This window comes from Maniola jurtina, chromosome 1 (assembly GCF_905333055.1).
Source record: "Maniola jurtina chromosome 1, ilManJurt1.1, whole genome shotgun sequence".
NCBI lineage: Eukaryota > Metazoa > Arthropoda > Insecta > Lepidoptera > Nymphalidae > Maniola > Maniola jurtina.
Window position 1 is genome coordinate 11,605,821 of NC_060029.1, and position 27,983 is coordinate 11,633,803.

General features: G+C 38.4%; 2 protein-coding genes across 6 annotated transcripts in view; one reads left to right on the forward strand and one right to left on the reverse strand.

Moving 5' to 3' along the window:
- LOC123867810 (dedicator of cytokinesis protein 9) overlaps positions 1-27,983 on the forward strand; it is a 54,654-nt gene that overhangs the window by 4,522 nt on the left and 22,149 nt on the right. For 2 of the 4 annotated variants that reach the window (XM_045910091.1, XM_045910085.1), the window contains 25 exons: positions 1,470-1,641; positions 2,433-2,640; positions 2,731-3,034; positions 3,511-3,728; positions 4,090-4,280; positions 5,216-5,460; positions 5,941-6,140; positions 6,469-6,589; positions 7,060-7,332; positions 7,415-7,531; positions 7,974-8,156; positions 8,691-8,828; positions 9,083-9,278; positions 9,500-9,570; positions 10,238-10,397; positions 11,269-11,508; positions 12,374-12,491; positions 12,909-13,052; positions 13,382-13,599; positions 14,112-14,348; positions 14,738-14,898; positions 15,403-15,523; positions 16,017-16,112; positions 16,577-16,707; positions 17,357-17,498. In XM_045910091.1, coding sequence (XP_045766047.1) covers positions 1,470-1,641; positions 2,433-2,640; positions 2,731-3,034; positions 3,511-3,728; positions 4,090-4,280; positions 5,216-5,460; positions 5,941-6,140; positions 6,469-6,589; positions 7,060-7,332; positions 7,415-7,531; positions 7,974-8,156; positions 8,691-8,828; positions 9,083-9,278; positions 9,500-9,570; positions 10,238-10,397; positions 11,269-11,508; positions 12,374-12,491; positions 12,909-13,052; positions 13,382-13,599; positions 14,112-14,348; positions 14,738-14,898; positions 15,403-15,523; positions 16,017-16,112; positions 16,577-16,707; positions 17,357-17,498 — 4,405 coding nt within the window. Of the gene's footprint in view, positions 1-1,469; positions 1,642-2,432; positions 2,641-2,730; positions 3,035-3,510; positions 3,729-4,089; positions 4,281-5,215; positions 5,461-5,940; positions 6,141-6,468; positions 6,590-7,059; positions 7,333-7,414; positions 7,532-7,973; positions 8,157-8,690; positions 8,829-9,082; positions 9,279-9,499; positions 9,571-10,237; positions 10,398-11,268; positions 11,509-12,373; positions 12,492-12,908; positions 13,053-13,381; positions 13,600-14,111; positions 14,349-14,737; positions 14,899-15,402; positions 15,524-16,016; positions 16,113-16,576; positions 16,708-17,356; positions 17,499-21,890; positions 22,085-27,983 lie in introns of those variants that run through there. The other 2 variants (XM_045910108.1, XM_045910097.1) reach the window with 2 other exon arrangements.
- LOC123867870 (venom acid phosphatase Acph-1-like) lies at positions 17,726-27,940 on the reverse strand. Of its 2 annotated transcripts, none has more exons than XM_045910182.1 (10): positions 27,730-27,940; positions 25,422-25,537; positions 24,841-24,908; positions 23,941-24,048; positions 21,544-21,625; positions 21,110-21,267; positions 20,265-20,447; positions 19,623-19,743; positions 18,924-19,171; positions 17,726-18,380 (listed from the first exon to the last, which is right to left on the reverse strand). In XM_045910182.1, exons 1-10 carry the CDS (start codon positions 27,762-27,764, stop codon positions 18,234-18,236), a joined length of 1,266 nt encoding a protein of 421 aa, XP_045766138.1. In that variant the 5' UTR covers positions 27,765-27,940; the 3' UTR covers positions 17,726-18,233. The 2 variants fall into 2 exon arrangements, with proteins under 2 accessions (XP_045766138.1, XP_045766145.1); XM_045910189.1 differs by lacking the exon at positions 27,730-27,940 and adding an exon at positions 26,207-26,577.

Sequence of the window (27,983 nt, forward strand, 5' to 3'; positions counted from 1 at the left end):
ATTTGGCTGAAATTTGGAATGGAGATAGATAATATCCTGGATTAGCACATAGGCTACTTTTTATCCCAAAAATCAAAGAGTTCCCACGGGATTTCGAAAAACCTAAATTCACGCGGGCTAAGTCGCGGGCATCGGCTAGTTGTTTATTATAGAAAGCATTTAAAAGTAAGAGGGCTTAGACTTGTAAAGCATTTAGAGCGTAACTGAGTGCAAGTAGCACGCAGTTTGACCTACACTTTTATAGAGCGTGTTCTCTTTAGCCCTTGCATCCGTAAGTCTTCGGTAAATATTTTAAATACCTGTGAACGTTAATCGATAAATATTGCATGTCTATTAAAGCCGGCTCTTTAAATTATTATTTATTTTTATCTTGTTTTATGTAGTTTGCGCAATGGATGTTTACAATTAAATTGATTAAGTAAATCATTAAGCTTGCGCTTTTAAAATTATCACATGATTTTAAAATTTTCGGGGAAATCGACTGTGAGTAATATTTCGGGTTTCGAGAAATGATATTTAAAAATCCAGACCTCTCATCTCGTTTACAACGAACGTAAATCGTGGCCTATTAAAAAAATCTTTCGAAATAAATACTTACCAAATATTTATTTCGTATAATAAGACGTATTAGGCAGGGCTTTTCAGCTCTTGCGCATTGGTCTGATCTGATTCCGAAAATAATATGAAAAAATAGCCTTTGATTTGATTTTCTTCGCCGTAAAATTCTGGCAAAGTGAGTGGCCGCGGTCAGCAAGAAGTGACGTCTTGTTAGCGCCTCACGCATATTCGCCACTTCTCCCTACTCACAGAGAGCCTGGTACATTCTTGCAAGGGACCGCCCACAGCAGACTTAATTAGGTCGGTCTATCACATGGGTGACCTTACTCTCGACCTCTGGTGCCCTCCACTTTGCCCTGCACAACAAGGCGTCATTCCCATGCCGGGAGACGATGATATGAATTAGACATTAATGGTATAATATTAGTTGATCAAATCATCAAAAATTTCTTAATTCTGATTTCGCCGATTCGTATAGTCTATCAGACAGTAAGTCTTTACAAAAGTATCTAGTCAAAAACACCGGGCAAGTGCGAGTCGGACTCGTACACGAAGGGATCCGTATCATCGTACAAGGTATACCTAAAACTTTTATGTAAAACACTGCAAGTTAATGACGGGCTGCGCCATCTATATGTGATTTAGAAAATTAATTTTTTCGTGAACACATTTTAACTACTTTTTGTGATGTAATCACAAATTCCCGGTACCTGCCTTTCATGATTCTAGGTCATCAGGAGTAACCTATAGGTTTTCTGGACAGACAGATAACAAAGTGATCCTATAAGGGTTCCTTTTGAGATACGGAACCCTAAAAACGAACGAATTAAAGGAATCAAAACACGATAGAGATAGTAAGATGAGATGTAAATTAATACAATTTAAGGAAATAAAAATAAAATATATTTCAGAATCCAAAACGTGGGAGATTTTGTTTCGAATTGCGAATGTCAGGCAACAAAGGTTACACGTTCGCGACGGACACTGAGGAAGAGATGAATGATTGGATCAATGCATTCAATGCAGCACTCAAAAAGAACCAGGACCAAGAATCTCATCAGGCGGATGAAGTGCTGGATAAAGGTTCGTTCTATAGTTCTCATAGTTAGTTATACAGGCTTTGTAGTAAATCTTTTCAGTATGCACTCTCTCCTGTTTAAATAAATGCACTGCAATATCATCATTTCATTGTGGTCCAGTAATTATAGTTTCAATTAGTGATTATATTGATAAGTTGATTTGTTTATGGTGGCGACATAATCGCGAAGTGATAAAGCCCCGGCTAAAAATAAAGATTAAAAAATGTCTAAAGAAGTATCGGATTAGCTAAACTCTTGTGTAAGAGTAATTTTTTTAAAGTAGCTATTGTCTAGCAATTGTAGTTTATATTATAGAAGTATATTTTGAATATAGAACTCAATGAATGTGTGTGTAAGATTTTCGGTTCATCGGTTAACTCATAATTGACAAACTACTGAAGACTGCGATAAATGAGTTGCCCTTGGCTGAACGTTCCACTCCGCATCTCATACTGTATTATTATAACGTCATAAAAATCCAATATGGAGTATATCTGCACTAATATTATAAAGAAGAAGTTTGTAAGTTTGCTTGTAGGCAGTAATCTCTGGAACTACTGAACCGATTTTGATTTTTTTTTTCACCAATTGCATTTTTTCTGAGTGACATAGGCTATATTTTATTCTCAAGCACCCGTGAGAAGCCGGGGCGGGTCGCTAGTTTCGTAACAAACAAACATCGCGGGAGGCTTCCTTACTTCGTTCCACCAACTGGTCCTAAAAATAAGTTCTGCTCATGTCAGGTCAGGGTGAAGTTTATAATCGGATTATAGTTATTTTATCTTGTTCATTCAGATGCGGATATATCTCTAACAGCAGAGCCTCCGCCCCCTACATACGGCACACTGAAGGGCCTGGAACACAGTATGAACCCACTCCTAATGCGGTACTCTAGGGAAACCGACCTGTCTATTGCGGCGGCCCGTAACGAGTGCCGCTCTAATATATTCACTTTACCTTACAAAAGAACACCATCGCCTGAACCACAGTTGGAACCTTTCAAGTATGTAAAGTATGCTACTACACTACAAACTACGAATCGTATCCATATGTTAGCTAACAAGCATACACCAATGATATTGTTTCCTTACAGAGAACATTTTGGCCAAAGAATCTTGCTCAAATGCGAAAGCTTAAAGTTTAGGTTACAAGCGCCCATCGACGGCGATAAGGAGCTCCTATGTCAAGTCGAGCCTTACTTCACTAGCATAGCGCTATATGACGCGAGGAGCGGCCGCAAGCTCACGGAGAACTTCCATTTTGATTTAAACCATCCCGCAGTGAGGGATCTAGTCAAAGAAAACGAATGCACAAAGTCATTAGTAGAAAATTTTAGCTACGATGTTAAGTTAGATGTTAAACTAATTCCGGATGAGTGGTTCAGATCAAAACGACAGGTAACAATTTATTGTAATATCATAATAAGTAATTTGAACACAGTCATTTTACTCAGCATTGTAGCTTATTTTACTCAGCAGCTCACAAGAGACGAAATTTCTCATCCAAAAGGAAGCTGTGACACCATCCGTATTTTTAGCGAACTTTCAGTAAATACTAAAAGATTCGTTCTTTCTTAATGCAGATTGCGTATAAAATGTCTATAATCCTCAGATAAAGACTCTTTGGTGATTAAGAAATCAGCCCTTAAGAGGTAAAGAATCGCTTTTCGCAGAATTATGTAAGCTACGCGCTATGCGTGGCGCTTGTTATTCTTGGAAACTTACAATGACACGTGATGTCATAAAAATGAAAAATGAAACTTTAGCATGGAGAGTCGTTTATACGAGTATCGCTTATAGTCGAGAACATGTGATTTGTTTACCTTTTAAGTTACCGGAAAATAGATTGCTTATATATTTTGTACTTGTTTCAGGTAGTGATGTCGGTAAACAATCCGCATCCCGATTTATTTTTAGTAGTGAAAATCGACAAAATCTTGCAAGGTCACGTGAGTCAGGTGCTCGAGCCGTATATGAAAGCCACAAAAGATCCTCGATTAGGACTCAAAGTTCATAAAACGGTCCAATCTTACGCCAATCGGGTCGGAAACTATAGGATGCCTTTTGCTTGGGCTGCAAAACCTCTATTTAAGTATGTTATATTCTATTACATATATCGAGAAGACGCAATTGCGCGCATGTTTCTTTGTCCATTTATCATCTTGTATTTTTTCTTACCAATTGTAGTCGGTTTTGTGGACTGAATAAAAAAAAAAAAAAATTACTTAAATAGCTATTTTAATCGATTATATAAACACATAACCCTCCTTTGGGCTTCGCTACAGTCTGGTAATAAGTCAAGTTCTTATAATATTGTCTAAGATTTGTCTACATTAAGTATGTCTTCATAATTAACGTCCCGAAAAGATTTTTTTAAATAGACGTATTTTGAAATGTTATATGTAAATAGGAAATTTTGAGTACTTCATCATATATGTTTTTTTTGCTTACAGAATGTATAGCAACGATTTGGATACGACTCCCGAATTTCCTGCAATCTACCGTCAGGAGCCGAACAAAATGTCTGATGAAGACTTAATAAAAATACTCTCCGACTATCGAAAACCTGAAAAACTCGGCAAGCTAACGGTCATACCGGGATGGCTCAGCGTCAATATTCAACAGAGCGTGGAACAAATACCTAGTATGTATAAACTATAGAATAGGAACCTATTTTGTTCGCAATGTTGTGTCATGGCAAATCTACCGATAAGCGCTAACGCATTTGTGTGCGTAAAGTAAACGCATCGCGGTCGAAAGCGAGCGCAACACACACTATAACAATGTGTATGCACTTACACAGTGTGTGTGCACTTACACAAATATAGCCAAATGGTCCCCGTGAAATAGGACAACTATAAGAGGCACCAAAAAACTTGCCGGATGCCGAATGCTCTTTTCAAAAAATCATATCTATTATTATACTTGTTTTCCTTAGCTTACATAAAAACCAACAAAATCGCTTCTCTCAGAAAGATGTATACAATATGACACTCTATGCACGGTGCCTAAAATGTTCTTGGGGCAACTTAACAATGAAATCCGTAATAAGTTGTCGCTTACTTGTTTGTTCGGGGTGTTAATAGTATTAGATAAAATAGATAATAGTATTAGCTTTTGTAATTAGCATTATAGTTCAGCATTAATTCAATAGTAATATTTGTGTTAAACAATAATTGGTTGTTGAATAACGAATACCTACATTAATATGCATTAACTTGCACTAATATTATTAAAACATAAGGATTCCTTATGTTTTAATAATATTACTGCAACTACTTAAAGAGAAAATCCTATTAGCTCATTTATCCAATACATGCATTTGTCTTAAGAATTTTTTGCTGATGTAAATAAAGAGATGTACTATATCAATGAATGTATATGTCGCAGCGAAATGGCATAAGCCGGAAGTTGGCCATATGCCTTAGGGATAAGGCTAACTCCCGGAGATGTTAAAACGACAACTCAATTAGACCATTTCACTAAACAAATCTAGTGATATCATAGAATACTATAGATAAATAGAAATGTACCTACTATACATCTCTATTTATTACCAACTGAAATATTTCTGTTTAGACTGTATGACAAGCGCATACGCAGCTTTAAAACCTTTTCCGCTACCGCCTTCATCGCCGCTCACGTTAGAACTAGCGACGTTAAACCAAGAAGCTGAGCAGCCGTATGCAGCGTACATTCACCATTTGTACGTTCGACCGCTGTCTTTGAGTTTCGAGTCGCAGAAAATGTTCGTCCGAGCGAGGAACATTGCGTGCTCGATAGAACTGAAGGAATCCGACGTGGGCGATGTGAAGCCGTTACAGGTGAGAAATTGGCGTAAATCATAACTTAAACTAATTTCATAATATCCGTACTACTCGTAAATATTATAAATGCGAAAATGTGTCTGTCTGTCTCTCTGTATGCTAGCTTTTGCGGTCCATCCATTTAACCGATTTTTACGTTTTGTATGAAGATAGTTTGCATCCTGGGGAAGGACACAAGCTTTTTGTCCCCGAAAATCATAGAGTTACCACAGGATTTTTCAAAACTTAAAATCCAGATCAAAGAATCGCGCATCATCTACTTGGTAGAAGAATGAAACAAATATAATTTTTACTAGAAAGAAAATAATGGAAAAAAAAACGTTTATTCTTCGAAAGTTGTGTCACACATCACTAGTTGTACCTACCTAAGGGTTTGGTTATCCCGCCGCTTCTAACACTCGAGCATTAAAGCTAAGACGCCTCCAGCAGAACAAGCGCCGGAATAAATGACTAATACTAGAGTTTTTATATTTCTAGGTTATATATGGGCGTATAGGCATGACGTCGCAGTACCGCTGTTCGGTTCTACACCACAACACAAACCCCAACTGGAGCGACGAGGCGAAGATCCGTCTCCCGGCGACCATCACTCCGACTCATCACCTGTTGTTCACATTTCACCACATCTCGTGCGATCTCGCCAAAAAGAATGATACTAACGTAGAAACATGTATAGGGTAAGTCCACCATATGATTTTATCCATATTATTTCGATCAATGAACTGACTCGCGGCTGCAGCGTGGGTGTGGCGCTGCAATCGCGCGGCACTTTGCGGCATCATTATTTATCCATATGATTTCGATCAATGAACTGACGCGCGGCCGCAGCGTGGGTGTAGCGCTGCAATCACGCGGCACTTTGCGATGAAGGCGCCCCAACAGTCAAGTACTGTTTGTACTGTTTAACTCGGTTTTATCCATGACATCCGATAATTCTAATTTGCACTTGGGTCATATAGAGGACACATAAATATAATTATCGTAGTGCAAAATCATTTGTTTCAGATATGCATGGGTTCCATTGTTGAAAAACGATAAATTCATAGACGAAATTGTCAACTTACCTATTGCTACTCATTTGCCGTCTGGATATCTGTCTATTCAACCACTTGGACTTGGGAAAGGGGTAAGACATTTTATTTGTTACGGAACCTCTCTATGGTGTTGTTTCAACTCCATAAGATTTAGCAAAAGATTCTATCACTATCGTTGTCTATTGCTGAGATTATATTATGACTTCACCTCAGGTTGTGCTACTTTATTCTTAACTAGGTCACAAAACATAGTGGTTGAAAGTATGTATTAGAATAAACTAAGGACAGTTACTGGATTGTAAATTAGATTTAGAAATTAATCATACATAGAAGTTTAAGCTAGAATAATATAACTTATTAGTCCATAAGCTAGATGGTTGTAGAAATAAAGCTGCCAATAGATAATGATGCTTTATGGTAAGAAATAACCTCAGGTTGGTCGCCAAGTTACCAAGTAAAAAAATTGAGTTTAACAGGGCTTCTCATTCTGAAAGGAGACCCGTCGCCGTAGTGGGCTGGTGAAGAGTATGATGATGATGAGCCTTATTTTATTTCCTTACAGAATACAGGTCCAGAAGTGGTATGGGTGGAAAGTGAAAAGCCCTTATTTCGGTGTCAACTGGTCCTGGATTCGACGGTCGCAACGCGGGATATGCACTTACATAACCTATTCGCCCAAATCGAGAGGCTCATCAAAACCAGCTCGCCCCCTACCTCGCCCAGCCCGCCGCCCTGGCATGACGTGTGTAACGCCCTTAAGGCCGCACATGCCATCAACTTGAGTTCACTCGTGGCTTTCCTGCCTACGATATTCAATCAACTCTTTGATCTCATGGTAAGTTATATCCTTCTATACTCAAATCATTCATCCTCTCAATAAATACATTTGATCTATCATTTATGTTTTTTTTTTTCAGACAATCGAAAAGGGTTACACGCAGGATATGGGATTTCAAGTGGTGAAATTAATCGTGCATTTTGTGCACTTAATACATGATTACGGGAGAAAGGATCTACTTGACAGCTATGTCAAGGTAAAGAATAGTGCGTACATTTTGAGATCTCCTTCGCCATATTTGCTTTGTGTTTCAACTGTCATCTCAAAAGTACGATTTTAGTCCTTAACTTAAGGGTGAACCTTACTTTTGATAAGCCATTTGACACAAAGCAAATATGGCGAGTGAGTTCTCAAAATTTATGCATTGTAAACCATGTGACTTAACACGAAATTTTGACATGATCGGAATCACATCTGGTTGGCTGACACTCCTATATTGTACAGCCAACGAGAGATTGCGTTTTTGACGTTTCGTTTTCAGATATCAAAGTAATGTGTGCGAGACAGCACACAATATTATTTTGTGTGTAATTGTAAGATATCAAAAACGCAATCTCTCGTTGGCTCTATGATAATAATCATGTAAAAAAAAAATTGGTCCTTCCATCTGAATAACGTTGTCAATTTGTTCCTTGTAGTATGTGTTCAGCTGTGTGGACTTAAAGCTGCACTGTGTGCTGACGGCGCCACTGCACCAGTTCTTGGCGCCGAGCCAGCAGGACTTCCTATTGAGCCACAAGTTTATGCAGTACTCCGGTTTCTTCTTCGACATCATCGTCAAGAGCATGGCCCAGTACTTGATCAACACTGGCCGGATTAAGGTCAGTGTGTTTATTTTATATACGTACTATTTGAAGTTAAAGTCGCATTGTGTTCTGACGGCGCCGCTACACCAGTTCGTGGCACTGAGTCAGTAAGACTTCTTGCTGAGCCCCAAGTTCATGCAGTACTCTTGCTTCTTTTTCGAACACATCGTTGAGAGAAGGGATTTTTTAAGGCTGGACTAAGGCCAATTTAGTTAGTTTTCTTTATTGTACAAGTCGTCATCAACCACATACATACAACATAAACGACCTCGGGTTTAGTTACGTGGTTTGGCTCCGAATGTCATCACTGACGAGACACACTGTTTTAATACTTTGGTCTTCAAGCATTGAGGAATTTCGGACGAGAAGACATCTCAAAGTTGCCCAGCTAAGTTGGATTCAGCGTCTAACCTCTTTCGTGAAATTGGACCTATCTAGCTGGATTGTGTTTAGGTATATATAATACTCATCTAACACACATAAAAACTTAAGAGTTCAGGTAAAGGAGCGTAATTTAATTCCTGTCATAATTTGCACGTTATATTTCAGATGTCTCGGAATGAAAGGTTTCACAGCGACCTCATGGAAAACATTGACAAATTAGTGACTGCGGTCGAGCCCGGATATATATTGCAGCAGCCAATGCAGACACATATTTTCAACAAAAACCTTGCTGTATTCCTTAAAGTAAGTTAAGCTTATAATATTTCATATTTGTATATACTAAAGTTTTGGTTTCAAGTACTTGTAAAAAGCGCTTATGACTATCTTCTCTTCTGTTAAAATCTCGGCGATATAAGAACCTAGGCTTGTGATAGAGACATATTATTTACACTAGGATAATCAGTAAAATATCTTTATTGGTCGTTATTTAACTGTAAGCTAAAAATAATAATGAAAATCATCAAACAAATAATATATATTTTTTAAATCTCTTTCAGTCATGCCTCTCATTTATGGACAGAGGTTTTATATTTCGCCAAGTGAAGAAATATTTGGAAAAGTTCAAGACCTGCGATCCGAAAGCGTTGTTCGATTTCAAATTCACGTTCCTACAAACTATTTGTTCACACGAGCACTACGTTCCTTTCAACTTGCCGCTACAGGCTAACAAATTAGCCAAAGATTCTGATGAAGGTAAGGACCCAAGATCGAGATATGTAGAGCGTCCTTTAATTTTACTTAACTTAGAGTCAAAACGAGACAGTTACGTCTCTCCATAATACTATTACGTAGTACGGAAAGTATGAGAGATTGACGACGCGTGACGTGTTTTTGATGTAACTCGATTTTCGCCGTAATACTATGTGAATTCTTGTAAATCACATTATTAATTAATTTCTCTGATTTGTTAACAGAGCCTATGAAGTTAAGACTGACTGAAGAGTTTATAATGAGGCATTTCCTTGCTGGGATTCTGCTTAAGCAGGTATGGATTTTATTAATAACGTATTACGTAATGCAAGTAAGTGAGAGATTTCTACCGGAATCCTGAAGTCTTAGGTTGAGATCTTTAGAGCGCACTTTGAGTTTGCTTGGACTTAAACTGTTAAAACGAGACAGCGCTATACTGCTGACACAAAACCGTCTCGTTCACAGAACACCTCATATAGGTGTTCTGAGCAAAGTCAAAGTATGCTTTATAGACCTCAACCTTAACATAATATATGATTGATTTTTTAGCTTTACCCATTTTCCTTTCTATTTGTTTTGCCTGAGCTTTATTGTAAAATTTCTTTCAACTAATTGTAGCATAGATAGACTTCACGTGTTAAAACTGTTTTACCTTGAAATTATTGGTGTAATATTTAAAAAAAGTTGTAACATAGGTAGAACAGGCACTAGGCGAAGTGTCTCAGAAGCGTCGCTGCGCGGTGGGTGTGCTGCGTAACTTGTTCACGAAGCATGAACACGACGATCGATACGGCACCAAACAAACGCGTGCGCGACATGCTCAGCTTTATGCGCCCTCGCTTTTTTTTTTTAAAATAGATACTTCTTTAAAACAATGCTGATCCTGGCTGGTATTTCACGTGTTAAAACTGTTTTACCTCAAAATCCTTGGTATAATATTTCGTTCTTCAATTGTAACATAGGTAGAACAATCACTACGCGAAGCGCCTCAGAAGCGTCGCTGCGCGCTGGGCGTGCTGCGGAGTTTGCTCACGAAGCATGAACACGACGACCGATACCGCACCAAACAAACGCGCGCGCGGCTCGCTCAGCTTTATGCGCCATGGCTCAATATTGTACTAGGTAAGTGTCCTTCTTTAAAGCTGAATCTATACAGATAAATATATAGATAGATAGATATAGATAGATAGAATAGATAGGAAGTCTTTATTGCACACAAAAACATGTAAACAAACAACACAGAAGGAAGAAAACAGAAAAACAATTGTGTGCAAAGGCGGCCTTATTGCTTAGAGCAATCTCTGCCAGGCAACCGTTGTACTCTATACAGATTGACTTTCTAAGCACGGCGAAAGTAGGAGGCTCACATATGTAATGCCAGCCCCTCATACTTTCGTCGTATTACAGAGCTTACAAGTATTAGAATTTGACACTGTGTATGATTAGTGAGTTAAAAGCTGTGATAGTCTAGTGGCCTTTGTCTCTTATTTGGGAGGTCTGTGATATCTGTTCGCGTAGTAGGGGCATTTACCAACACTGTGCTTTCTGGAGTTCGCCATTCCAGCACTTGGAACCTTAACATCTTTCGGTTCTTCGAACTATGTACCCCTCCTCATTGTCACTTCAGCTTCGCAACCCGTTGAGCTATGTCGGATACTTTGGTTCTTATATGGATCTCCTCATTTCTGACTTGATCATGTAGAGAAACTCCATGGAAACTCCGAACATAATCGTAGCTCTCTCTAAATCACTGAGTGACTCGGGAGCTTTCTTCGTCATCTATCGGGGTTTCCACTTCAGTTTGTAATCTTCTAAATGTATGTGATCTTAATTTGCAAATATCTAAGTTCGTTTTAACAATGATAGATATTTTACCTGTTTTTTTTTTCATCAATTATTTTGAAAACTGAATATTTACAGAAAACTTGATATCAATTAACACTAATGCACGTTTAAGGGTATTAGTACTATTATAGCAAGTTTCAAATTTCAGATAATGCACATCGCCTAGTAACTAAAACCCTTGCCAGTCCAGTACTAGAGAACGGATACGATAAAGTGGACGGCGATGCGACCACGAATGCCGTACTAAACAGCACGCAGAAAGACGTTGCATCAGCCAACAGCACGCCACGCAGGAACAGACTAACTTTACACTTCGACCACACGCCAATAAGAAACTCTGCACACTTTAAAGAACCTCCAAATGTCACTAACAACATGTACGGAAAAGGTAAGTTCTTTTTCTCAAAGTTTTGGGTGCGGTTTTGCAATATTAATCGAATGTTCAAATGTGGTAATATCTACTCATACTATCATGTATCAGCATCACTGACAGAAATTAATATTTGTGTAATTATGTTCTTAATTATTTATTGCTGAATACGTCGATCTTATTTGCCTCTCTATGTTAACAACTGTAGATATTATCACTTTGAAACTTATGGCTGACATACTTTTAATACCAAAGTAATATATTCGGAATAGATTTTTTTGCAAGCAACTTAAGAGGGCTCTCTCCGTCACTCGCTTCTACTCGCTTCATACAATCGTAGTTCCAATTTCATTTGAATATTAAGCAACCAAAGTCCATGAAATTTTGCAGACATATTCTAGAAACTAATATCTATGTCTGTGGTTTTCCAGATTTCTGTTAAAATATTCGGTTTCAAAGTTACGCGGTCTTAAAAATTTACATACAAATCTTTGAGCCCCTGTAATTTTAAAACTACATATTTTTAGAAAAATCTAAAACACCACAGACAGATATTAGTTTCTAGAATATGTCTGCAAAATTTCATGGACTTTGGTTGCTTAAAATTCAATTGAAATTGAACTACGATTGTATGAAACGAGTGGAAGCAAGTGACGGAGAGAGCCCTGTTAAATAAAGGGATAAATATTTAGAAAATTTTGACAAAATTAATCTTGTTATTTCCGATAAATAATTGATTATAAGCTTTCTTATTTTGAATTGGATTATTTTCGGTGGTATAATTAGTTTCACAACAGTCATCTCCAGTTTTATATATTTTTTTATGTATTTGTATGCGATTGATTTGACGTGGTGGTGGCTTAAACGACACTTATGTTTGTAGATAACGCAAATAGCATGTCGCAAAGCTCGCTAGAATCTGTGTCCACGATGTCGGGCGGTGACTCGTTACCGCGCAACACTCGGTTAGATATGAGCGAGATCGGTGACCAAGTCAACAGGTAAACATTATTTTTGAACAATTTGTAGGGTCCAACCAAACTTTCGCCTTCGGCTACCTTGCCAAAATAAAATGAACCGTAGTTCAAACTGAAGCCTGGGGGGGGGGGGGGGGGGGGGCACTATGATAAATAATATGAACTTAAAAAACCCCTTATTTTATTCATTTTTTGCCACTGAACTTTCTTTTCTTGAACTGAAAATCTTTGAGTTATTAAATCTTCGCCTTCGGCCAAAAATCGAACTTCCGTCGGACCCTTTATGGCTAGTTTCTTTTGAGTATGATCTGCTTTAGCGTTGGCGGTTTTTTGTTGATTGCAGGTTAATTTAGAATGTTATTACTTTTCTCTTCTTGTGTATGTCACTAACAATGTTTGTACTTTGGACTGTGCTGTTTGGTGATGTATGGTGTCGTCCAGATTCGGTGTGATGTCCGCGGAGGAGGTGCGCGACGTGCTGCTGTGCTTCCTGTTCGTGCTGAAGTATCTACACGAGGACCGCCTCGTGGCCTGGTGGCGCACGCACTCGCAGGCGCAACAACACGCCTTCTTTCATGTGCTAGAGTAAGTGCCGCGGAGGAGGTGCACCTTCTATGATGTCCTAGAGTAAGCCACTGTGCCTCTGTAGTCTATACTATGCAGAAGGATCAGGGAGCCCACCGCAAAAAACCTCAATCCTTATGTAATTAGTGGAAAAGGGTTACAGGCCTCAGTCGACGTACGAGACAGAGCAATGTCCCATACGTCGACGTCTTTTAAACATGTCTTTTATTTTAAAAAGAGTTTTAAATAGTAGTATTAAAAATATTTTAAACAAAAAATATTTTGTTTTAAAAAAATATTTTTCCCCCCTGGTTCTAACATGCACTTGACCAGTTATTTTTTTGTTGCAGAATATGTGCAGAACAATTCCAATACGTGGGCCGTAAGAAAATCCTTTCAGATTTGCGAGTGCCATCACCGGACTGTAACGGCAAGCCAAAGCCGATGAAGGCCAGGACCTTGCCGGCTAGAATGAGTCCACCGGACTTCTCCAAGGAACCACCTATTATTGTGGAGAAGAATAATACTGTGAACAGGGAAAATCTAGTCAATACATCTGTTACTACAGGTCAGTTTTGAGCTTGCCATCGCAAATAATAATTTTACACAGCCATCTTAAATAAACACATAACACATAATAGGTAAATTGTTTAACACAGATAATGTGTTAAACAATTTACAGTAAATGTTTGATGCTACATTTTTTTATTTTATGAAAAGTTTGTTTTTGGCTGTGATCTTATCTGATAGAAAGTGATGATGTGGTCGAAGATGGTAGCGGGCTAATTTGGTAGGGTCATAGGCAAGAGTATATTATACCCATACCACAGTTCACGACAGTTAGGGAACTTGTAACAAAACTTCGAGGCTTCGACGTTTTGTTCTCTTCGACATTTGACGCGAGGTAGCCTATAAATCGCCTATTTTTCTTTGATTTCACGTCACCTATAGCCTAATATTTGAACTATCGTCGATTCAGGATCACACTGAGAGTTCTCTCACTAGTTCACTCTGCCCATATCAATATCAATGTCAATTCGCTCTCTTATCTTAATACGTACTATACACTTCCATTCACAGAATTAGAAATGATGTCGGAACACGCGGTGTTATCCGCTGGTTGCCTGGCAACGGAGGTGGGACTCACGATCATAGACCGAGCATGTCTATTCATGAGGAACCTCGGCGTAGCAGAGGGTGTGGCGGCCAGGCCCTACTTGAAGTTGCTACTGTATCCGCAAAGCGACACGTTGTATAAACACCTCTTTGCCGCACTACGCGCGTACATCAATCAGTATTCCGAAACTCTGTTTGAAGGTATGTATCTCAAGTTGATCTCATCATAGATTGAGCGTGTCTGTTAACGAGGTCGATTCGATCCCGGGCACGCACCTCTAATTTTTCGGAATTATGTACGTTTTAAGCAATCAAATATCACTTGCTTTAAAACAGGAAACCTGCATACTTGAGTAACACTCTCAAACGTGTATGAAGTCTGCCTATCCGCACTTGGCCAGCGTGGTATACTATCCCTATTGAGTATAGGGAGAGTATATTACCCATCTCATTCTAAGAGGAGACCCATGCTCAGAAGTGAGCCGGCAATGGGTTGATGATGATTGCTCGAGCGTGTTGGATCAATATGTACAAGTATAAGCTTTACTTTAGCAATTGTATAGAGATATCTAAAGGATATGATTCATCAGGTGGCAGCACGCTTTGTGCCGGCATCGTGAGCTCGGTGGTGAAGCTGTGCGAGGCGCGCGCCGCGTGGCTGCGGCGCGAGGCGGCGGCCGCCTTGTATCTGCTGATGCGCGCCAACTTCCAGCACGGCACTGGAGGAAGCCTCACCAGGGTCCATCTGCAGGTCAGTCGGAACCAGCTTAAAGTGTCTTATCACTGCCGCAGTTCGACCGGAACTGTGCGACCATCTCATTCAATACTCGCATGTTCAGTGTACAAGCTTCAATAGACAGCATTACACAACATTAGATTAAAATTCCCACAAGCGAAAAAACATCTTCCAATGTCAAAACCTTTTCTTCATTAACTCTTAAGGCCGGACTTAAGGCTAACTTAAGTCTGCAACTACAAAAAACAATCGTATTCTTCTATTAAAATTCTTCACACTCGTAATGTGACGGACTCTGACTTCCGTTATTATTTCAGTAAGAATTTGTTTTATATAAATCTAATATTTTATCTTATGTTTTATGTAATATTTTTTCCGATTGTTACAAGGCGGCTCTTCCAATTGGTTTTAAACATCGATGTATACAGGATTTAGTACAATAATTATGATAGAGATCGATTTTCTTCATATTATATATACCAAATTGATCTCATCATTAGCTGTATCTTATCTGCACAGGTAATCATAGCGGTGTCAAAACTGCAAGACAGTTCAACAGCGCTGAACTGCAACCGGTTCCAAGAGTCGCTCTCTGTGATCAATTGTTTCGCGACGGGCGACAAAGCTATGAAAGGAACAGGTCAGTCTCAACATGATGCTGTAAAATTGATTGTATTCTCGTTAATTTATAGAATGAATTGTTTGTTGTTTTATTGAATGTCAAGATGATTTTAAACTCATCCTCTGCGATTTCCTATTCTTGTGTGCTGCTGAATGACGTTTTGTAGACGCACTCACGGTGCTTCCTGTTTTGTTTGCCTAAAAGCTGACACCTCTGGGCACTCTTTCTTTTTTGGGGCGTATTACATGTGGCGTTTCCTGAACAAAATAATAAACTGAGTTGCTCAAGAATAGCTAATATGTTGAAAAGATTGTCATTACATAGTCAAGTCCAATAATCTTTTAATTGTAAAAACATTTTTGATTGCACATGTTTGTTTCACAAAACTTTACTACTGTATCACTTTCGCAGTTCGTCTTAATCACGTTTGACATATTTAATAATGAGTGAAAATATCTTTTGCAATCGCAAAAGTTCTTGTAAAGACTCCTGCAACTGTTCCGTTACACAGGTTTGTCGAGTGAAGTGGCAGAGCTAATGCGACGCGTGCGCACGGTGGTGGGCGCGCGGGCACGGCTTGCGGGCGTCGGTGGCAGCGCAGGCGCTGGTTAGTTTCCTTTAGCTTTTTTTACATTTTAATTTTGTATTTATTTATTTATAGAGTTAATGAAAAGTGAACATTTCACACCATTTTTTGTAGTGATGGTAATTGGCAGCCCGAATAGACTGTAGTCTGTGCTAGGGCTGAGAAAATGATTGGCCTTAGTAGGCTGAAAATTTGGATTTTGTACAATATATAAATCTCCTAAACACAGGAGTATGGAACAGCATTCTTGCCTGCTCGGCATCCGAAAAGGCATGAATGCTATACAAATTAGTATTAAGAGGGCTAGGACGTAGAGAGTAAGATATTTTTAAGATAATAATTTTGTGTACGGTTTAGATTCTACAGAGGTGACATGCTCACTTTGTGACCAAACTATTGTGTGAATAAATAAATTTGATTGTTTGTAAGATTCTTGTATACATTTACTTTGGTTTAACTGAATCGATTTTTGTATCCGTCTGTAGGCGCCGGCAGCGTGCACCTCGCGGAGTTGCAGCACGCGCTGGCCGCGTCGTGCCGCGCCACGCCGCGCCTGCGACACGCGTGGCTCGCGACCCTTGCCGACCACAACTCGCGACAAGGCGACCATGACGAGGTAATTATTATTAGCCGCCGCCCTGAGTACCTAAGATTTTTTTCTGAAAAAAATTAAAGAAAATTTCTGTGCTCGCTTCACTCGCAAAACTAGTTCCTTTGTGCATATTTGTTTTACAATTTAAAAAAGATCAAGCGTGCTGACTCATCTTATTCAGTATCTGTATTTGATTCCCTGTTGGCTTTATTATGAACTTAATGATGCCCGCGACTTCGTCCGCGTGATTTGGGTTTTTAAAATTTCTGTGGGAACCCTTTTATTTTCCGAGATAAAAGTAGCCTGTGTCGATTTTCGGGACTCAAGCTACCTTTATGCCTTTCATATAAATCGATTAAACAGGGCTATTCTCAAACCTGGGCGCGTTTGGAACCCTTGTTGATTTAGTTTGAAGTTTAGTTAATTAAATATCGCCACTATATCATCTTACAAATCTAACAATTCTGACCATCAAAAGGAGTACAATAGTACCTACTTTGAATAAATGATTTGAGTTTGAGTTTAATTGATTTTATTTATTATGTGTCTCTAGACGTCTCTAGGCAAATTACTGGTCTAACGCCAGTTCGTTAGAGTGCCGAGTTCACTCGGGCCTGTGCTGGAGACTCCTCTTAAAACCAGTAAGAATATTCAGCATTATCAATTTTTGCAGGCCATGTGTTGTCAGCTACACATAGCGGCGCTAATGGCGGAGTATTTGAAGCTGCGCGGCACACAGACGTGGGGCGCGGAAACCTTTGCCGATATCTCCATGAACATTCCGCGGGACGAAACCGGTCTCAAAATAGACGAGGGTAAGTAGAAAAACAACTTAAAGGTTGATTTATGTTAGGCCATGACAAGCGGGACCAAAGAGTTGTAGCATGGTAACTGGTAATTCATAAATTAATACATGCTCCTCCGTCATGTCCTCGCAAAAAACTTAACCGTTTCCTGTCCCGTTCCTTGCACGGTCTAACATATATCCACTCTTACATACAATTCCAAAAAGTTTTTATATTGAAAATTCAAACAATTTACGTTATCTAATCGTAATTAGTTTTAATATCTATAACTTAATACCACAGTATTATAATCACTAATTTACATTTTTGTTCGTATCAGAAAATGTGCCACTTTACTGTATGTTGAATGTGAACTGGCAACCTGTCCTATCTCAAATTTTTGACGATTTCGCTTTATGCTATTTCGTACTCCGCAGTGCCACAATTCTAGGCGTCATCTTTACTATCAGGCGTATATTATTATTTAGCTAAAAGAAAACAAGTTTTCCCTTCATCCTGTTAATTTGTTAAAATTGAGATAGGTCGCCACTTTACAGGCAATATGTCAATAAATAGGGGGAGAGAGACTGCAACTGACTGTAAATTTTTTATAATAGTGAATTATTTAACTAGCCCATTATGTTATTATCAATAACTTAATTCAATTATACATATTATGAATCTTTAGTTGAAAATATACTACTTTTTAAAGTGGCACTTTTCTGAACTTTAAACTAAACACTATCACTCATTGCAAGGTTATGTCTATGGAACTAGCGTGCAGTCTGTCTTGTAGTCGTACGACACGATATATTTTGTGATGTCAGTGAAAGTGTCCAGTGGACACAGTGCGTTGCATCCCGGCACCTCCATCAAACGAGGCTCCGCCGAGTCGTCGTCCCAGTAGTAAATCTAAAAAAAAAAAAACTTAATGAAAATGATGATACTTATACTGTATTAGCAAAATCTTAATCCAATAAAATACAACGTCATAAAATCCTATTGATTACACAACTGCCCAAAAAAGGAGTGTAATATTTTCGGAGTTCATGTATATGTAAGTTATGGTGAAATAAAGAAACTCTTCGTTATTAAACCACAACTTCTAAATGGCTTCTAACATCGGCTGTAAAAAAATCTTTAATTTTTCCAGTTAATAAACTCCAGTGCAAACTGCAATGGGGTTTTTAAAAAACTTTCAATTACTTGAATGAACTTACTTGTTTTATAAATACGAAAGTCTGTTTGTTTGTTGATTGCACAGATGACAATGTGATGTGTTTATGTTCATTTTTCAAAGTGTATGGGTGCCTTTATAATATTATAGTGATGGTGTTGACAAATATTAACTTTTAATATGTCTTATGAGCGAAGTTTCATAAGTATATCTTAAGAGCGAATGCAAATACATACCATCCACTGTTTATACCTGAATACAATCTAAAATAAGCTTACCTTAAATCCAAACCGCTGTCCATGACTCAAAGCATTCTGTTCCTTCTTGCCTTGGCCAGAAGGTAGTTTTTCGTGCAGTTCGAATAGTAAAGCCGCGCCAGGGTCGGGCAGGCGCGGAGGTGGCGCCACGCAGGCTGCCAGTAGCGCCGCAACCGATACCGGTGTGCCGATTCTCACTATCACTTTAGGGCTCGCTGGGTCCCTCGTGTTCCATACTGCTTCTTTTATTATTTGCTGTAGAAGTGCTCCTGTGAAAATTAAACACTGTGTTTGACTTTTATTATGAAGACTACAGGGGTAAAAACCAGGAATGTGAGCTTAAATCCAAATTGAGTTAACAATGTTAGAGCCTCGATAGCTCAACGGTTAAAGGAGCGGACTGAAATCCGAAAGGTCGCCTGTTCAAACCATACCCGTTGCACTATTGTCGTACCAACTCCTAACACAAGCTTTATGCTTAGTTGGAGGGGAAAGGGGAATATTAGTCAGCATGAGAAACTTGGCTAATATTCTTTAAAAAAAATGTCATCTAGTGTACTTGATTATGGCTATTTACTATTAATGATTTGTGAATTAATTGGTGGTTTTTTTTTCGCAAATTCGAATCTTTTGTATGCTGTTCCTACGTCCATTCCATTAACCAGAATTGTGTCGATATTATTTGCACTGAGCATGATTACGAAAGGATTACCTACTCACCTCCGCTTAGCTTTCGTAGAAGATTATTATGAAACATCATTGTGTACTCCAGTCTAGCAACATCCATGAGCTTTCTTTTTACATGTTTTGCCCATTTAGGATTCGCAACCTTTATATCATCCTACAAACAATAGAACACATAGAAATGAATCTCTTAATAATTTGGTAATTATATCAAAAATTGCGAAAATGGTAAGTCTATGGAAAATGGTACATATTTGTCGGCACGATATGTACTCATTCATACTTGATTGAACCGTGGTCTAGCGGTCAAAGGCACTCTGGGTGCACAATAAATAATTATTAACATACTAGCTGATGCCCGCGACTTCGTCCGATTGTGTGGATTTAGATTTTTTAAATCTCGTGGGAATTCCTTGATTTTTCGGGATAAAAAGTATCCCCTGACACTCTCAATGTAAACCACTTGCTCTTCTACGGCGTGATTGAAGGACAAACCAATAACCAAACATTCTTTCGCATTTATAATATGGGTAGTGATAGCACCAGATGAAAAAAAATGTTTTATTTCAAGGTAGTGATCATAATAATTTAAATACTGTATTTTGAAAATTGCTCTCTTCGGAAAGCAAACTATCTCCACTATTATAAAACTGAAAAAAATTGAAATAACTTACATACCTGTATAACAAATAAATTATTTAAATTATAAGCGTCTTGGGGCGTACTGAAGTTGGTGCCCGTCATGAGCGCAATCTTGTGGAAGAGATCTCGATACGGTATAAGTAACCCTTCTGCTACAAACGCCTTCAATAGCCTCTGTTTCTCTTGGCCGTAGCGGGGACAGTTTTCTTCATAGAGTAGCTAAAAAAAAACTTAAATTTTTTCTCTGTTACGTCCCATTGAATTTGTTTTTAATATATTTAGTTGCAACTATTGCATCAGTGTAAAAAATTGATGAAATAAAATGAAAATTGATTTTAGAAACACTCGGGAACTCATATCAGTGGAATCCTAGCATCCAAACTAGGACCGCCTGTACAATGGGTAATTTTCAAATCAAGACAGAGATATAAATCTTTGGGGAAATCCTTATGAAATACTCGTAGTGCACATCTGTACCCCAGGCTCCAAAGCGGAGCTTTGTCGAATTGATGGTAGCATACCAGAATATGATAGGCATTGATTTGGCAATTGATTCTGTATTAATCAATGCCGTCAATCTTGAGTGACGATTAAATGATGGAGTAGAGAATTATTTAATGTAAAAAAGTATTCGTATTGGACGCTACGTTATCCGTCATTCAGGGTGCTATATTTTCCTCCGAGACAAGACTAGGCCCGTCGTGTAAGGGAAGCACCCAAAGATTCTAAGAGATCTAGGAGCCTTCCAAATTCCAATATGCGCTGAGAGGCCAGCGAGGAGGACTAAGTAGATAAAAATCCTATACTTAACCGGATGTCTTCCCCAGGACATGTTAAGATTTCTCACCCCACGTTAACAATGAAAGTAATGGCTTTCTTACATAGTCCTCATTCCTTGGTGGATAAGTGTAAGGCACCGGCTGCCAGTTCAATGTGTCGTTCCACATCTGGTCGAGCGGTGGCGGCCACAGGCCCGCAGAAATCAGAAGAGCTGTCATCTTGCTTAGATTTGTATCTGAGGCTATGACAATGCTTTTCTCTGTAATCGACAACAAAATTATTTATGTTTTACTTCAATACTAGTTGAGCCGCCCCGGCTACGCTTGGATGCAATTTGTGAATATATAGAGATAGAGAAAACTTGCAAAATCTTGTCGGTCAGTCAATTTATCCCTTTATATGTAGATAACTCTCAAAAGCTATAGGTAGTAGATTTCGTCCGGAAGACACACAATAATTTTTCTTAATTTTCAGGGCCTTTCCTATGTTAGATTAATTTAAGTAGAGTTTAATAAATTGTAGTGTTCTTACTCACCAGCTTCGTAGATAGGTCCTAAGAAGTCGTTATATCTTTTTCTAAGTAATGCGCCCATTTCGAATGTCAACAACTTTCCTTCCTGCAAAAAGACAATAAAAATATTATTCATCAATCGTTAGAGCCAAGTTTGAGCTTATGCCTAACTTCAATGGTAAACCTCCCGAAAATCAGTAGTTTTTATATTAATTCTAACCTACTTTTACATTAAGATTTAATATAATTTGGACCATTAAAGTAACATAATCAAGTCAGCGATGCAGTTGTGTTGAAAAGTGATAAAATAGAATGAATGCTTTTCTACAAATTGATTGTGACGTGCGTTGCAAACGATATATCATTGTTAGGCGCTGACAGTAATCTACGCCTCTCGACACCTCGTTCCTGTTTAAGGCACCCGCGACCTTCAGAAGTGGAGCTCCCTCTTGCCGCACCGGGAAGTAAGCGCTTCGTTATCTTGACTTGACCCTCGTGTATAACAATTATAGAAATACTACACTGTCTTAAAGGTCATGAGCCCGGCCTGCCCGCGAAATTCAAATTTAATTTGGTTTTTCGTAATTTGTAAACTAATACGACAACGTTGGCTTATGGTTATTTTATTTGCGACAGTGGCAATATCATCCTCACAGGTTTATATAAAAATCTTTACTTGAAAAGGTCCAGTTTAAGAAATAAATTAAAGTATCGACTAATTTGTGAGAATAGTCGATACTTTAATTTAAGTTAACGAATTAATTTCAGATCCCGAAGTTCACAAAGTAAAATATAGCATACGAGTATAGTAAACTGTACTATGCAATTTTACGACAAAAATATTATATTTTAAATTCATGTTAATTTGTTTCCAAATTATTTTTTTCAGTTTTTTGTTTAAGAGTTATAAGTAATAATTTTAATATTTAAAACATTATATTTTATATTTTTCTATAATATTGTTTTTTTTTTTTAAATTGAGAATAAAATAGTTAAGTTTTGTGTACATTATAAATTATATCCATAGTTTAAAAAAGAAAATAAAGGTAGTTTTTGGTACTCTGAATTTTATTTTAATTTTTGATACATTTTATTAAAATAAATTAAGTAAAAAAACACATTACATTTCAAGCCTTATATATTCACCTATATTAGTGGAAAATTTCACACAAATCTTTTGTAATAAAAAAGTTATCGATTTTTGATCCGAAACAGACCTCGATTTTCCACAGTGCGCCGGCTCGTTTGCTCGCTATTTTATTATTTAAAAAAAAAACTAGGTTCTGTGATATTATGTCGCAATATGAAATCCGTCGTAAAATTAATCCAATGAACTACGGCGCAAACATTACAATAGGCAGGCGTATCGATACGGTCATCAGATTAATTCGACAAATAGAGGAAACACGCTGAAGTTAGCTTTTGTTAAAAATCCACATCTCACTATTATGCGGAACTGATTAATGAAAACGTGGACGTATCGGCATTCACTGAATGCATTTCATATTCATCTAATTAAGGTAGTAGGTATGACCCAGACTCTACTTCAATATATTACTTTACACCAGAATCTAAAACATATTGTATTCATGCGTTCTTGCAATTTTTGATCGGTTATTATCACTAAGAAATGCCTAATCGGCAAAAAGCCTAATGTGGTTAAGAGTCGTCGGCCTGAGAGTTCTCCATAATGTTCTCAAAGGTGTGTGAAGTCTGCCAAACCGTATTTGGCCATCGTAGTGGACTATGGCGAAACCCTTCCCATTCTGAAAGAAAACCCGTCCACAGTAGTGAGCCGGCGATGGGTTGATGATGATGATGATGATACCTAATCGTTAAACCCAAGAGTAGACCTCACACTCTTCGTACGAAAGAATTTGGGTGCCCAACCCATTATTATATCACGAAAACTCCTCCCACTATGTGATTAATGGAAAAGGGTCACGATTTCGAGTAACGAAGAAAACGAGCAGAGATAACTTTGATACATTTTTGAGCTGCGCTTGTTCTTGAAACAAATTATAAACACGGAATTTTTTTTTTCTTCGTCTGGCTTTACACTGATTAGCCAATGTCAAGCTTGTAGTCATTTACAAGTTAGGGAAACTATATGTATAAGTATGGACTTCGTCTGTGCCGGCGCCCGCCGACATACACGCTGCGTCCCCTTCGAGCGCTTCCCAGTCAGTTCCGCCATCAATGATCACCATTAGAACACAAAAACCGGCCACTTCTAACAAAAAAACACTCCAAAAAGACACAAGACGCGCGCCAGCAAACGCCACCACAGACGAAGTCCCCACGGAATTTAACGTTATTATAGTTCGCAACTATTTTATTTCGCAACACATTCACCTCACAAAGATGGGTTCCCAACGAGTCACACCAAAGCTGTATTTGCTGTAGTAAAAAGATGCTTACGTTTGTCAGAGCTCCTGCGCCGTAAGGGACAAAAACGTGGTCCGGCGGTGGCGCTCCTAACATTTCCAACTCCCTTTCGCTAGGTGTACGTTCGCCGTGTGACATAAGCTACAAACATTTATTTTATTATTTACAATAATTATATTTTGCATAATACTATCAATTCAAAAAAAAAAAAAAAAACAAAAAAAAATATTTTTACTCAATTAAACTTTTACAAGTAGGTACTTTTGAATCGTCAAGAGCATCTATACCACTGATTCGAAATGCCTTTTCTTGCCTTGCCTTTTGAATGGAATTACACCGACAAATCTCTTGTTAAACCAAAAGACTGTCTTTCCATAAGGTATAAGATAATTTATGTAAATGAAGCAATTGTCTTGATTTTTTTACGAAGTTTTGCGCTGATTATTTCTTGCTAGGTATGCTCGCACCAAGGACCAAGGGTATCCTTATCCTGCCTTTCAACTTAGATATTATAGGCTACATTTTTGCGCAAAGGATCAGCTGGGGCCGAAATGTAGCCAGTATTCTTAAGAATAAGAACCACCAATCTACGCGGCCATGATTGTAAAGTAATAATTAATTAATAATGTAGTAAAAAGTACGGTCGGCCTCAATTCGAGTAGCAACTCTGCGAAACTATTCCATCATAAATCTGTCGCACTTATGACCTTTTTCTATAAACACGCCACACACACCTAACGCATGTGCATAACCGTGGCACGCGAAAATGATCATTAAGGTGCTAAACGACTTACGGCCTTTGACTGTACAACGGATCGCACGACATAGAAGAGTGGGTTTTTAGATGTAAGAGACTAAGAATAATATCATGCCTGTTACAAATGCAGTTTGATAATATGGTAATAGGTATAGATAAATTGCTAATAAACTCACCACATGCACTTGTCGAAGTATCGTCAGTTCGACCGTAGAGTCCTTCATCAGAATCACTCCTACGAGGGCTAAATTGACAATTATTGACTATTAGTATTTCATCGGTTTTCATCCAGTTTAAAATAGCTAATTGATTCTATTAATTTTATTTATGTTAATGTTGCTTGAACTTTAAATAGGCTAAATCAATTGAATAAGAATAGTATTAAAAACCTATCTCTTCTCTAAAGAAATACAAATAAAGGAGTGTCAACCGATGTCAATAATTTTGTGCCTACAGCAGATGGTTAGGAGCAGATCCATGAATACTTCAAGCGACCGCAAAAATAAAACTCTCTTTTATTCCCTATCCCTTGGGAATTTCAAAGAAAGTCTGCTCTTATTCCTCGTCTACATTATAAAGGGATCCTCTGCAAAATTTCAGCATTCTAGGCCCAAGAGTTTGGCCTGGGCGTTGACGAGTTGAATTGCAAAAACGGCATTCTCTCGAAAAAGCTTCAATTGGAAAAATATAGCGAGTATGCTTAAAGGCTGTTTTGTACACATGAAGTTAGAGAAATGCAATCAAACGGTAGACAGACCGGCGATGAGTGAGACGCCCACCAACACGCCGAGGCAGCAGCAGGTGTGTTCGGTGCGCATACCGGCCGTCACTTCCGATGCGCTGGTCGGCTCCTCCTCGCGACCGCCCTCTTTCCTGCCACACACACATTCTATACATCTACCTACGTCATTTACTGCAAATCGTACACACATATGAATTCGTAAAGATTCAGTAGATATCATTATCATCGTCGTCAAACGGTTGCCGTCCAGTGAAGGACATAGGTCTCTTGTAGGGACTTCCACACGCCACTCCACCTGTCGCCTGTCCACCTAGTGGAAGTCTTCCAACGCTGCGGTGTACGGTGCGGTGCGGTCGGTGCGATCTAGCAGTTAGACGGTCCAATGGCGATATCGGTTTTACGAACTAAGTATGTATCCTACCCAATGCCACTTCAGCTTCGCAGCCCGCCAAGTTATGTCGGTTGCTCTGGTTCTTCTACGGATTTCATTTCTGATTTGATCACGTACTTAGAGTAACTGCAAGCTCTCTCCATCGCTCGCTGAGTGACTGAACTTTTCTTATGCTAGTTAGCGACAATAGCTAATATAATATTATGTACCTATATCTTAATTGTCTCTGAAAAAACATAAGATCGGTTGAGTCTTACTTAGATTTGCAAAACTCTTTGAATAGGTACCTCGGTAAAAGGTCTTTATAAAATGACGATATTGGGACTTGTAAGGTGTTTGTTGAAATGACCGTACAAGTTAGAGGTCCTCCTCAAATCTTGATCTTCAGCTAAACCAAAACAACACTCACATTTTCCTCCGCCTGACTGGCAACTCTACATTCTAGTCCGATCTTGGGTCGTTTCGTGTTCACTTTTTACAAAGCATCCTCAAAAGCCTATGCTCATATCATTACACAACACAATGGGCGCGATGGATCGGTTTCTGAGTGTGGGACAGCCGACACCGGGGCGGAAGTGCACTACACGCGAAGTGATGTCCCACTGAGGACGACACGGGACGCTCGCCAGATTCACGGTCGTTGCGACCTGTCGCTCAGATGATTGACTTTGTCCAATCGATTGTACGGTGTCTATTTACACACGCGAGAGCAGACATCGCCATTTGTTGGCTGTATACCTATGCTTCGGTAACGCCCTTGCCGACGTCACCAGCTATCGGAACTGCTGATTTTATCATTTTATTACACCCATACAAGATTATATTTTATGTGGCATGCAACTTATTGACATTGCAAGTTCAATTCTGCAAGGTTTTCGGACAATGCATGGGATAGTAGAATTATGTTTATCCCACGGTCTTCCTCTTTGTTGTTTAGGTACTACAAAGCATTCATTTATATGCTTTATGACTGATTAATATCCCCAATGAGATGAAAATATAGTGATACAAATATATAGGTATACCAACTATAAGGTTAAGAAATAGTGTTTAGATAAGGAAATAAGTAGAGGATTAGGATGACCGGTTAAAGTTCCGTAAAATTAAATTGGTTGAATAAAATGCAAAAATGTTTAAACATGAAAGCGATAAAGTGATAACAGAATAGCTTCCAAACAATTCGTTCGACCCCCATATTGGATCAGGTAGGAACGGTTTATTTTGTCTGATAGAGTGAATTAAAAGATTGCGATGTCAGTACCCGATCGGGGCACCTTAAGTTTATCCCTGCCAACAGACAAACATCTTCCTGATTTATATTTTACTAGCTGATGCACAACTTCGTCCGCGTGTTTTAGGTTTTTAAAATCCCGTGGGAACTCTTTTGATTTTCCGGGATAAAAAGTAGTTTGTCACAGTCCAGGCCTTTATTAACTATGTATATCTATGCCAAAAATCACGCCGATGCGTCGCTCTGTCGCAGTGTGATTGAAGGACTAACAAACAAATACACACTTTCGCATTTATAATATGGGTAGTGATAGCATCAGATGGAAATAAAACTTTTATTTCAGGAAATATAGCTACTACACAAAGTTTTTAATTCAATTCGTGTCAGCATATTAGTATATCAGAAACAAAAAGAAATGTGTTAACATTTACTTAATTGTGGATGATAACAACGGGAAAATTGTATGTTATTTACGTAGCCTTGGAAGTATATAATAACAGAAGTAACTTAAAAATGTTATATTCTCCTTTATTTGTCATGGTGACGTATAAAGTAGACAAACATTACAAAGTAGTCAGGTAATGAAAACTTAGAAGTCACTTTTTTATAATTTCATCCACCAAACACCGCCTTCACCGTGGTTCTCCGCCTTCCTCATCCACCCGCTCCCCTTAACTTAACCATTAACCCCTGTCACTTACTTTGAACATATTATGATTTCCTTTAAATGCACCATGGTTCACAACTAGTACAATATTACTGGTATGCGTCAATGTCATTACAAATCCACTACTTAGGCAGTTATTCTTGACATGATACCGCGTTTGTAGTCACTAATATACCAATTGCTACTCATCGGTCCATATCTCAATTGTTGTAAAATCTGATAAAATAGGTAGTAAAGTAATTTAGTTTGTAAATAAGAGCAACAATGAAACAAAACCACGCCTGATTA